Source organism: Labeo rohita, chromosome 25 (assembly GCF_022985175.1).
Source record: "Labeo rohita strain BAU-BD-2019 chromosome 25, IGBB_LRoh.1.0, whole genome shotgun sequence".
NCBI lineage: Eukaryota > Metazoa > Chordata > Actinopteri > Cypriniformes > Cyprinidae > Labeo > Labeo rohita.
Window position 1 is genome coordinate 27,455,646 of NC_066893.1, and position 13,633 is coordinate 27,469,278.

At 37.1% G+C, this 13,633-nt stretch overlaps 1 protein-coding gene across 1 annotated transcript in view; it reads left to right on the forward strand.

The window, feature by feature from the left end:
• The first annotated feature begins 843 nt into the window (after positions 1-843).
• Positions 844-13,633, forward strand: part of itga11b (integrin, alpha 11b) — a 63,900-nt gene continuing 51,110 nt past the window's right edge. The window contains exons 1-2 of the mRNA XM_051100384.1: positions 844-984; positions 12,181-12,292. Of these exons, the coding sequence (XP_050956341.1) occupies positions 936-984; positions 12,181-12,292 (161 nt within the window). The 5' untranslated portion in view covers positions 844-935. The remainder of the gene's footprint in view (positions 985-12,180; positions 12,293-13,633) is intronic.

The following is a 13,633-nucleotide window of genomic DNA, read 5'->3' on the forward strand; positions in this document are numbered from 1 at the left end:
AAGCTTAGCAGTTTTATCCCTATTTATATTCTGAAGGTTTTTATAGAAGGGTTTGTTCATATATCATTCACCTGATTTTATTTAACATTTTAATCCTAAAAACATGGTGAAGATTTTTTTTTCTGGCTGATGACAGTATTTTTTAATTTACTGAGTGATAAAAATAGGTATCCCCTCAGTAAACGTTTTACTCTAACATGTCAACAAAATCAGAATTTTAAACCTGGCTTCATCCAGTATTCAGATTTATATTATGGAAATGTAAGCAAATTTGCATATTTAATTCAATTATGCACCCACTAGCATATTCAAACTTAACATTTCAGAAAACATAAAAAAGAACTTGTAAAAACAGAACTTTTTACAAGTTCTATTTACAAGTATTAAGTTGGATTTTTTTACCCTATTCACCTGTAGTGTCTTGCCTTAATGCATGAAGTGTAATTAAGTGTTTAGATTCAAAACACCTCAAAATATGTATGTTTTGAAGCTTGATGCCACAAGAGAATAAACCTAGAGCCACAATTTTGATTTCTTGGGGTTTTTAAAGAGTGCATGGAATGGAAACCACCATGTTATTGAAGACCGTTAAGCTCTGGCAGCAATATGTGTAGTGTTTTCCGACAGACGTGAAGTCCAGAAAGCTGAAGAACTTCATTTTCCACAGCTACATGTCTGGAGAGAGATGCAGCAGCTTTAAGAGCAGTAAAAGTATGTGGGAAACTACAAGAGAAGCCAGGTCAGGTACCTGCTCCAAACTCTCTCTCTGTGTTTGAGGACGGTCGCCCCGTTTTCCTCCTCCTCGAGGCAGCTGTCAGCTCCTCCTTCTCAGATGTAGTTCTGCTGCGGTTCAGGACTTGATCAGACCCAACTGTCTTTTCTTGCTGTGAGGACCTGATACACACAAACACACTGACTGATTCACATACGAACGTATGGAGTACAGTTACATCCTGCTGCTGTGGATCACCGCTCTGATGCCAGGTGAGTGTGTGAGAGCGTGAGGGGGTGTGTGAGCTTATGCAAGCACGTTTCTCAGTGCACTTAGATAGACTTTGAGGACAAAACAGTCTCCACAAGTGAGATAAATCGGATTAAATATCATTACAAGTAAATAATTTTTGATTCTAGGGTTTTTAGGGTTCCTCATGAGAAATAGAAGCAAATACAAATGTGTCACTAGCTGTCATCTAGTGAAATAAATTTGAAAGAGCTCATATTATTTCATGAGGAATTTATGAGTTCATGTCGAAGTTTGAGACATTGTTGAGATCTGAAACTCCAGAGGAGACTCATATGAGATTACTGATTATTTTTCTCAGGAGAAACCTGTGGATATTTAGGCAAAAGTCTTCATTTGCTCTTTATTGTAATCTAATTGCTGTCTAAGATGCTATTTTAAGATGTTCAAGAGATTAGCATGCTAAAATTCTATGCTTTATAGATTCTGTAATCTGCTGCACTGCATTTAATATTTATACTTTAGATAGTTTCCCAAAAATTGCTTGTGGTTTGGGGTTTATCATACAAGTATGTGTTGATGTCAAGTTCAATAAAGTAAATCCCAGCTCACAGGGAACGTTTTCAGAACATTCTGGCGTGGTTATAAACATTCTTCCAGTCACATTTATAGAAACAAATATGGTCCTTAATAATGTTCTCAAAACTTTAGCACAAAAACATACACATTGTTCATGGAACGTTTATTTTCTGAAACGTTTTGGACGTTTGTCTAATATTTTTTAGGCTGCTACGTTTTGTTTCGTTCAAAGAACATTCCAAAGTTCCATTCCAATATTGTTGGAACATGATAAAATGGAACGTTCTCTTAATGCTTGCATAATCAAGCAAAAATTTTTTAGAACATCTAAAGCATTCAGAAATAACGTTTTCATAACTTAAACAGAACGTTCTTAGAACGTTAGCTGGGTCTCTGGGAACGTCAGGTTGATAATAGAGGAACTCTGGAGGAACTGTGTGACCTTCATCCAGAACATCCAGATGGACTTTTATGAGCAGGATCTAATTCCAGGATCAAACACACGATCTGGATCCACTTACAAACTTGCTCATCTAATGGACCTACACAAGAGGGCACATGTCATACATGGGCTCGATTACAATAAATGTATGCAGAGACGATGAGCTGTGCTGGACTGACCTCGCAAAGATATTTATATGTCGCAAGGGATTTTTAACGAGCTGAGAAGTGGTTACTTCAAGTCTTAGCTCATAAATACAGACTGATCCAATCTAGCTAGATGCCAGAATTTAAGCTAGATGGATTTTCTAAGAGCAGTGGCTTCCAATCTGGTTCAAACACAAAATGCATAAATCTTTAATAATAAATTTAATATTTTAAATACTTGTTATCGGTAGTAATAGTTTTCATTTTGGGCTAACAACCAGTCAAATCTGTTGTACATGCATTGATTTGTCAGAAAACAAAAGGATTAACAGAACGATTTCTAATGAGAAGCATAAAACTCCCATTGTGTTGTGAAAAAGCAGCCGTTCAGTCCTAATACCTGAAAGTAGGAATTGCAGAAACGTTAAAGTGCCTTAGCACATCTTTCCTTTAGCGCTGCGTTTGCGTATGGCGCCCAGCAGAGGGCGTACACTGTTTACATGCGTCTCTCAGTAACTGGAGCTCTTAAAACACTGTCATTTAAAAACAATAGACGTCTCAAAGTGGAAAAAGTACGTCTGAGGCAAGATATTTTAAAGGAATGCTTTGGAAAAAAAAAAGGACCCAACTCCTGGTCTCCACCCGTTAATGACAAGTGGCATATCATTCAAAACATGTGAAAGAAAGATCGTATTCACTGTGATGCATTAAATTTAAGTACTTACAGAGATGTTTCTCGTCGCCACGGCGATAAGCAATCTGATTGGCTGATCACGCCGGAAGTGCCTGGGCCTGTGTTTGCATGCAACTAGGAGTTCTGACACGCAGATATCATGAATAATGAGGACAAAATAACATCCATCTGACAGATTTTAACCTACTTTCAGCTTAATCAAAACCACAGTTTCCTGAGTCGTTCTTTCCGAAATTTACTTATGAGATACTGACCTAATTTATGCTCTTTTATGTGACTGTGCTACTTTATTAAGTGATCAGACATGCGATTTTCACCTGCTGGATTATAAAACAGGTGAGAAAAGCACCAGAGAATTACATTGATAGATTGACCTGAGCCATATCTAGAGACTCGGATGAGTCAGAAAAGCCACCTGTTCAATAATTCAAATTTAAGAGCGCTTTCCCAGAAAGCTTCTGTGACGACTTTACCATGCTGGAATCTCACGCAGTCACTTGCCATGTGAGTGTAATGTCTGGTTCATTTCTGGCCCGAAGTGTTGGTCGTGGATTAATTTCTCATCCGAGCCAGAGCCGGTCTGAAAGAGCCGAGATAAAACCACACAGATACAAAAAACCTTTTAAACCAGCCTAAACTGGTTTTAGCAGGTCTCCTAATCTAGTCATGTCGGTTTGCTAAAACTTTAAGTTGGTTCAAAATTAAGTTTGGCTTTCAGTAGCTCTTTTCCCAAACTTTAAGCCGCCTAAAGCTTCACAGATGCAGTCCTGATGCAACTGATTGATATTGATGCAGTATTGATATAATGGTTCCAACCAGCTTTATCCAGGCAGAATAATGAATGATCTGAGAACTACTGGGGCTTCTGTTTGAATTAAAACATATGTGAATCACACATGAAAAATGACTTTAATGTCACCAGATCTTCTCAAGAATCCAGAGCATCTGAGCGCATAACATTCGCTATAGTCATTACTATCTGAAATTGGCTGTAATTTAGCCACAGAACTTGGCTGACTTTACAGTCGTGTTGCCTCATATTCCCTGAGATGGTTTATTAAAGGAGTCTGGTTTCAGTACAGACAGTGTTGCTACTGTTTACTTAAACTACTCAAAATTATTTTTGTTAATTTAAATAAGGCTGAAATAAAATAAAATATAAATAATATAGCTGCAAGCAGCGATTCCAGGGTTCAAGCGCTTAAGGCATTTAGGCATATAAGGACGTAGACATTACATATGCAAGCCTTAGCAAGGCTGTACCCACCTAAATCAATGATTAAAAAAGCATTTTTGGCAAATCCAGATTATTTACCATACAAATATGATGTTTTCTAATGTTTATGACTGTCATAGCACCAGCTGTGGTTTGATCCCCTTAAAACGTTGCATGCTTGTTTAGAATCACCTGTTTCATGTGCTCAGCAGGTTTTGTGAAGTTTTGCGTGTTTTCCTTTAGGCTTTTTTTAGGGTTTATTTATTTTAATATTTTGGACAGGCCCCTTTTCTAAACAAGCCTGTTATAGCTTCCCAAAGGCTAAATTTCAACATTTTTTGACAATTATGGGCCTAGAGAGTCCAGAGAATTGTACTGCAGTGTTTTTCCAGACTGAGCGAAAAACCTAGGAGTAGTTTGCGAAAGTAGCTTTTTTTGTTTCGTTTTTACATTTTACATCATTTAACAAACAATTTGATTGACAGCAGTAGTTCTAGAGGCAAAATTGTCTGGAATGAGGAGTTCTATCGTATGATACTAATATGGTGCGTATGTGCCACATCACGTACAATCGTTTACACCCTTGAAAAATACGATATCCCTCCCCCCTCCCCCAATGGCCGACTTCTTGCAAATTTCTCAGATTTTTGGGGCTGTGGGTCGAACAGGCCCACTGAGTTTCGTTCCGATCAGGCTCTGTTAACCCTGTCTAACAGGTGCTCAAAATTTGTCGCTCAATGGCGGCCCTGTTTTTTGTGATACGCAAATATCCTTGTAGACACTTGTGGCACTTCGAAGGCCGTGCACACCAATTTTCATGTTGATAGGACAAATGGTTACGCAGTTATAGCCATTTTAATGTATTTTTTCCCCACTTATAGTGCCATCAAGTGGCCAAGCTCTGTAATTTTTTTTCCTGTGACCTCAGATTGAGCTCTTACATAAGCGTTCTGAGTTTGACTTGGATATCTCATTCCGCTCAGGAGTTATAGGCAGTTTACTATAAGTGGCCCTGCCGCTTTCGAATGTTTTGGCGCCACTTTGCAATGGTGAGTCGAAAGTTAAACTTTTTTTGATAATTATTGATATTCATTCTCTAGAGAATATTTCTGCCAAAAGTACCCAATTTATCAGGCTCACGACTGAATCTGAGGCAGTGTTTTGTCCGGCATGTGACAGTTATGAGCGATTTCGTACTTTTGTTTGCTGTAGCGCCCCCCTCAGGCTGATTGGGGTGAGTTTTGGTCATGTTGTCAGCGGTGTGAGTACCACAGCCCTTTCAAGTTTCAAGTCTCTGCGACTTACGGTTTGGTCTGCACAATCAGTTTTACGTGGAGATTCTAACAATTACAGTAGCGTTTCAGCGCTACATGCTTGAACCCCTAATTATTGCATAAAAATACTACTAAAATAGCAGTGAACACAACTTAAAGATCTGCTGTCTTTGACATTATAGGCTTTATAAGACTTCGGGTAAATTTGAACAGGCCCCTTTTCTAAACGACCCAGTTATAGCTTCGCAAATAATAAATTGTGAATGAGGAGTTCTATCGTATGATATGAATATCGTGCGTATGTGTGAAAAACAGCGCAACAAACAATCGCCCCCCCACCGTTGAAAAATGTGATATCGGCCCTGTTTTTTAGGATACACAAATGTCCTTGTACACACTTGTGGCACTTCAGACGACGACTGTGCACACCAATTTTCAAATGGTTGCGCATTTATAGCCGTTTTTCCCCTCTTATAGCGCCACCAGGTGGCCAAGCTCTTGCATAAGTGTTCTGAGTTTGGTCATTCAGGAATTATAGGCTTTTTACTAAAAATGGCCCTGCCCCTTTCAAATGTGTCGACATCCCTTTCCAACAGTGAGTCTAAAGTTAGACTTTTTTTTTAATAATTATTGATATTCACTCTCTAGAGCAGGGGTGCCCAACCCTGTTCCTGGAGATCAACTTTCCTGCAGAGTTTAGTTCCGACCCTAATCAAACACACCTGTCTGTAATTATCAAGTGCTCCTTGAGATCATAATTAGCTGGTTCAGCTGTGGTCAGGGTTGGAGCTGAACACTGCAGGAAAGTCAATCTCCAGGAACAGGGTTGAGCACCACTGCTCTAGAGAATCTTCCTTTACTGGTTTGGTTCCGATAGGGGCGAAAAACCTAGGACTAGCTCGCAAAAGTAGGTTTTTCCAAAAAAAAATAAATAAAAAATTAATCAGGCTGATCGAATCTGAGGTGTGTGTTTTGTCCGGCATGAGCCAAGGATTCCAAAGACATAAGACAGTTATGAGCGATTTCACACTTTTGATCACTGTAGCGCCCCCGTCAGGCCAATTAGGGCGAGCCTTGGTGACATTGTAGGTGGTGTGAGTACTACCATCCCTCCAAGTTTCAAGTCTCTACGACTTACGGTTTGGTCTGCACAATCAGTTTTACGTGGAGATCGCTGATCCGTGACCATTCTAACAATTACAATAGAGTTTCAGCACTACACACTTGAACCCTTTATTAGATGAAAAACTTGAAATAAGTCAAACTGAAATGCTACAAAGAAATAAACAAATGCATTAAACATGACTAAAACTTTAAAATGACTAATTTTAAATACAAACTAATTCAAAACAGTAATAAATACTATTATAGTAAAAAAAAAATACTACACAACTTAAAGGGTTAGTTCACAGAAAAATCATTTACTCACATTCACTGAAGATCTGCTGTCTTTGACGTCACAGGATAGTCGCTAGTTTGGGATTACGTGTATTTATGTTGTGCCAATGTCATTTTTTGTGGTTTTAGAGTTATTAGATCACATGATATTCACGGCTCAGGTGACATAAGTCTAAGAACTATGTGCTCCTCAGTAAAAATGTTCAGCATGTCCTTGGCACATGCTGAATTTAGAGTGGAAATGTTAACGAATAGCCTTTCCTACATATCATGGAACAATTAGAAAAAATAGCTAAAATTTTAATGCCTTAGTTCAGCTCTATAATTCTGCTTTAGAATTCAATAACACATTTTTGTCTGGAAAAATTCATTTAATTTCTTCTTAAAACCCTCAGTGACCCAAAATTGTGATTTTTGTACTTTTCTAAGCAAAACTGATGGATAAGTGAATATAATTTTCTGTGGTAACATATTACACCACAAATACTACCATTATATACTGCAGCCAGAACATTCCTGTCTATAAAGAGACAAAACGATGCTGTCCAAAACACATTCCACAATCAATGAGACTAAATTTGAGAGACATATTTTCATTTCTGATGTGTTGGCTTCACGCCAACCCACTGCGTATTATAAAGTCTGATGACTTCTTTATTCTGCTGTGAAAGTGAGAAGAATTCGGAGGAAATGTGATTGACCCTTTTTCTTTTTTTCCCAGTCAGGGGAAACATTTCCCCAGGAAATTAAACTTCAAAAGCGATGTGATGTCACTTCTATGATACCATATTCTTGCTTCCCATCCAAGTGACCTTTCCTAATAAACATTTAAATGAAAACCAGAGGCTGCGAATGTCCATCCAGAAGCCGAGGGAAGTGAACAGACCATCACAGGACGCAGAATTCCCTTTGATATGGGCTGCCGATGGCGTTTAGCTTTAAACTTCAAATTTTTCCCTCCTGCTCTTTCATGTGGTCTTATTGACTGTTTATCATGTTTGTGCACCATGTGAGACAAATTGTGCCTTCTTAAGAACAACTAAAGAATAGAATAAGCGTTCCTCTGACAGATTGTAACATTTAGACCTTTTAGTAATTTCACAGTATTTATGCCAAAAACTACACATGCAGGCTTACTGGAAATAGCCTATGTGTCTACCAACATTTCTGCAAAGCTTAAATAACGTACCTATATGTACGCTGCAGCTTCCAGTTAAAATGAACACTAGACCCAGTAAAACTCTGAAACTGCAGAAAAAGTATGAATTAGACCTGTTGGGAAAAAAAACAATACAAACCATCACAGAAATTCTAAATACAAATACCATTACAAACCATCAACTTTTAACCATTAAAACCATTAAAAAACGGTTTTCTGTAGTGTATTTTTAAATTTTTTTTTAACAAGCCACTAAAAGAAGGCGACCAATTAAAGCAAGTCCCATTATATCCAGTAAAACCATTACAATTTTTTTTTTTCAGCAGGGCCATTTCGATTAAGTAAGCCTAATTTTCACACAGGTCTATCTATGTAAGGCATTCCTGTATGAATCCCATAAAACGATTTGACAAAACAGCTCAAACTCACGTATAAGTAAGTTATAATAGCACGACTGCATCCGCAAATTCGTATTATACCAACTTCGCATTCGTTAATACTATCGGGTAGGTTTAGGGATGAGTTTGGTGTAGGAGATTTGTTATTTTCCAACTCAATAGAGCATTAACCTTTTAGTGACACTTACCAGACATTTCTGGTACCACCACAAATACATACCAGAAGCAACATAATAAAAACATAGCAATTCGTATCAACATAATACAAATATGCAATGATCACGTTGTGCATTTTAGCGCTACTTACTGAACATTTCCCTTTCAAACTGCCGTGAAACGTGTGGTACGTAATAACAGTGCTGCAGAAACGTTGCCACAAGTACATATTTCCAATGAGCCTGGGTTGGCCAAAATCATTTGCTAATACAAGTATTACTATTCCTAGTGCTCACATTAGGGTATATAATGGTCTACTGAAGTCAGGGTTGCCAAGTTTTCACAACAAAACCCGCCCAATTGCTACCGAAAACTAGCCCAATTGTAGACACGCATGTATTTATCATAGTAAATTTGTATTTCAGGGGCTAAATATGACTTTAAATATGGCTTTTAACCCGCAGACATCAAAAACAACATGTGGCAGCAGTGTTAAAACTGCCCAATTTGGCAACTTAGCAACACTGACTGAAGTGCTTTGAAACACGCAGGCTTATTCTATGTGTTGACGTAATTTTAGCTGAAACAGAAAAACAAGGTGCGACATATCAAGCAGCACCGCCCCCTTTTAAAACTAGCCAATAGCATTTCGTTTATATCACAGCTTGGACTAGAGCCATTGAGCTCAGTAAAGCCGCATTTGACAGCATATGATAGTCACAATCTCATCCGCATCGCATTATCTATATATAAAATAGCATTCTGTGTAGAATTCCAATGTGTCCGATATGTTTTATGGTCTGTGCCGACTCGTACATATGATCCGCTATCGTGCTATCATGTGACATGATGTGAAACCAGACTTCATTCGCCCCAAAGGAGTGCATATTTCTGTCAGTACAACTCTCGGAAGGATTGGCATTGAAATGTACATGACAATGTTAATGTATTTGGTCTTGGTGGAATAGAGCTGCTTTGCTGCTGCTGCTGTGGCGGAGCAAGTACCAAGACTATCTACTGCCAGTACATCCACAACATGCTGCTATAAGCATGTAAGAAATACTGCTGCTGCACATATAACACATATGTATAACCCCATATAGTACACATGAATCACCCCTAGCAGAACTATACAGGTGGAGATGGAGGAGGTGGAGGGTTTGTAAAGTGCGCTGCAAACTGCTACAGCAAACAAAATCCAGGTATTTGAATATTGAGCAGTAAGTTTATTGGCAACCAATACAGGAGAGAACCAATCAGCTGCTATGTGACAATTATGTTGCTACGTCAGATTGAGCTAGACCTATCAGACTGCGCCATCTAGAGTTTCATGCCAGAACTCTGTATTTACACTGTCTGAATCTTCCCTATCCCCTATATAATGCACAACATGCCATTTACCATACAGAAAATACAAATTCCGTGAACAGACTTGACAGATTTCAGCCACAGCTTCAACGTCTGTTTATAGTGAGGGGGGCGGGATGCTTCGGATTCTAGAGAGCATTTGATTCGACAGAAAGTTTAATGAGAAGCTAAAGTGCAGGGTGATGTCATCATAATCGTTGATCCATATTGGCAGAAGTTAAAGATTGTAAGTTTTGAAAGCTTATATCTTCTAAATGTGAATTTTGTCATTGTTTTGGAGCACAATAGCTTACAGATAAACTTAAGGCTAACATATTCATACTAAAAGCCAAAAAAACTTCAATTTTGGTTTCATGGGGACTTTAAAGGGAACCCCAGGTATTGAGACTTGGCTTAATATAATGTAAATAATGTCTAATACTGAAATATGTAGCAGAAATCCCATGACTAAAAAAAAAACACATCGTTTTATACATATTATAAATTGAGTGCAGCCATTTTTTAAATTGCTGTTGTTACCACAACACAACTCGGAAAAAAAAATACTAATACAATGCCACATTTGGATTTGGTTGTAATTTTTAGTCAAAGGGCAACAAGAGAAGTGATGTAAATCTTTATTGCTTTTCCTAGCGATGTGAAGAGAAGCAAAGAATGGGAAGATGCCTGTGGATGAATAAAAATTCCTTTAGCCCTGACCACAGCTACTAAAAGTGCTTACAAATGGCAGAGACAAGAAACGCTAGATGCCATCCTGGCAGGATGTAAACATGCAGACTTTTGTCATGACGCCACAGTTTTTCAGGGCGGATTTCACTCGATATCTGGGGCGTTTAACTTCTTGTGGGGAAAATCGAGGGTATGGCATTTGGTTTAAGCCTACGCTTATATCCATCGCCACCTGTAAGCTCTTTCAGTAGCTGTGGTCATCATATCAGTATTTTATTTTCAGAGTTGTGTATTCTGAATTGTTTTGTGGTAAAAAAGCAACAGGTAGCGCCAGTAGCTCAATGAGCGCAACCATTTCATGTCATTATGGCGCCCCCCCATAGTTCAAAATATGTATAAAACTATGTGCATTTTCTAAACTACAAATTGTTCATGAGTTTTCTACTACATATTTCAGTAAAAGACACCATTTACGTTATATGAAATCATACATTATTTATATATATATACAGTAGTCAACATTTGAAGTGGATCAAAAAAAAAGTTCATCAAAGTTGTCCTAAGACAAGAACGGGTATTCTTTTTGGTTTTAGGACAAATTTAATGAAAGGTTTTGATCCACTTCAAATGTTGACTACTGTATATATATATCAGAGGTTGCGCTAGACTTTAACATTACCCGTCATTTTAATTTTCATGTTTTAATTATAATAATGCATTGTAAGTCGCTTTGGATAAAAGCGTCTGCTAAATGAATAAATGTAAATGTAATTGCTTTTATTTTTGTTCACATTTTCATTTTTTAATTATGAACCTACAGGATGATATAAGCTTATGCACTTATTTTTAAGAGAACAGACGAACAGATGAGACTGCGTAACTTTTCATGTTCAACACCACGCCCTGCAGTTACGGCGATTTTAATATATTCTCATTTTTATGAACCAATATCGATTAGTAAATCCCAATCGTTCTTTTGGTTTATGCTGTTTTCAGTTGATGAATGAACAGTACATAGTGTGCCTCCCATCCAATAAATTGGAATAGGCTAAGCTTTGTGTTACTTTTGATATGAAACAAAGTCTCACGTTCTATCCATTTCATTAGAAAATTCAAGCAATAAATACCATTTTGCCGCTCTTTAATGTGACGTGATAGATCATTGTAGCTTCTGTGTACTCGCCTGTGCGTAATCAAACGCATAGCAAAACATTCGTGACAGTTTCGTTTTTGCTCTGGATCCAGTTCTCTGCGAAGCGGTTATAAATTCACTGTAAACTATGGCTTCACAGGGATTACTGCTTTTATAAAATTCCATATATATTCCATATATATGTAGTAAGGATTCACAACATAAAACAGAGCAAATAAAGTGTAATGATTTAAATAAAAACAGTATTCTTCCACCAAACAATGTAGTTCCTCAGAAACAGTTGTAACAAAGTGGTTGCCAAGCAACACACAAAAGTAAATAAAGGTGTAAGTTTGTAGAGCAATTTACAATAGCTTTAAATGCAGCTCAGCCAATCAGAGTCAAGGACCGGAACTATCCGTTTTATAGTGTGTATTTTGGAAACAAAATAAAACCTCCAAAATTGATGCATGAAAAAAAACAAACAATGGTTTTAACAGCCTACAAATGTTAAAGTATTTATTATGAATTTAATCCATTTAACACCCAACTGAATCCAATTTAAAAAACGTTTTGTGTTTATTTCAGGGCGGTGGACCTGCTTTAATATCGACACCAGACATGCAAAAATCATCAAGGGTTCAAAGGAGGCTCAGTTTGGATATACGGTTCAACAACACGAAGCCGATGGGCGGAAATGGTAAGAATGCATCTTGAGAAACTGATCTAAAAACTGAAAACTAGTTCAGTATGAAAACCTGATCGACACTTTAATTTTATATTGCCAGTTTGAGTTTCATAGGCCTGAGAGAACATTCCCAAATTAACATTTTACAGCTCTGGTGTTGCGCTTTCATACCTCATGAGACGTAATGGAGTTCGCAGCCGTGTTTCACTGAAGAATCAACATCATCACAGAGGTTTCGTCTAAAATTTCTGAAGAATTTAAAAAACAGACACAAATTGGTCGCACAGTATAAATATAGAGCTTTAAAATGAATGTGGAGCAGCTCAGAGCATTTGATGAGAAATGGTTCATTAAATCTCTGACATTCATATTTTGAGCACACTTAAGCAAATCTTCATTTGCTCTCTCATGGCTGTCTAGAAGAAACAATCGAGATATTATAGAGAGAAGCAGAACTTAAGCAATAACTTTCTTCTTGAATAGTTTCATCCATCATTTTTTTTCCAATGAAATACTGTTGTGAAATGTGATCGTGCTCATGGTTCTGCTGTCTGCTGGCAAACAAACAGTCTCAGAATTGACCTTGAAACTCTCCAAGCAGGAAGACATATCATTCTCACTGAAGTAAATCAAGCTGTGGTTCTCCTGACGCGACATAACTGCATCTGCACGAATTCATGGGAAATTAAAGAAGCAATAAACAAAACCATTAACAATGACAACAAATAACATATGTTATTTCCACCTCATTTATAATTGGTCAGGCAAACAGACAAGTCCCGCCCCAAACTGACATGATTGGTTGACTCAGACATTGATGGATCATTGTTTTTGAAAGCAAAAACAAGCAAAGCTTGTGTTTCACTCTTTATGAAGTCTTATGTCAGAAACTGTGCAACATACATCAAACTTACTCATATTTACACTACCAGTCAGATGTTTTTTTTATGTTTTTTAAAGAAGTCTCTTCGGCTCACCAAGCCTGCATTTATTTGATCCAAAGAACAGCAAAAACAAGTAAAATTTTGAACTATTTTTACTTTTTTTAAAAAAGCTGTTTTCTATTTAAATATATTTTAAAATGTAATTTATTCCTGTGACATCAAAGCTTAATTTTTAGCATCATTACTCTGGTCACATGATCCTTCAGAAATCATTCTGATTTGCGTTTATCATTATTAAATTATAAATGCATTTATTTTTATATTTACATTTACATTTACATTTTTAATAAACTACTAAAACTTTTATTATTATTATTATTATTATTATTATTATTATTATTATTATGTAGAAAACAGCTGAGTAAAATTTTTTCAGGTTTCTTTGATGAATAGAAAGTTCAGAAGAACA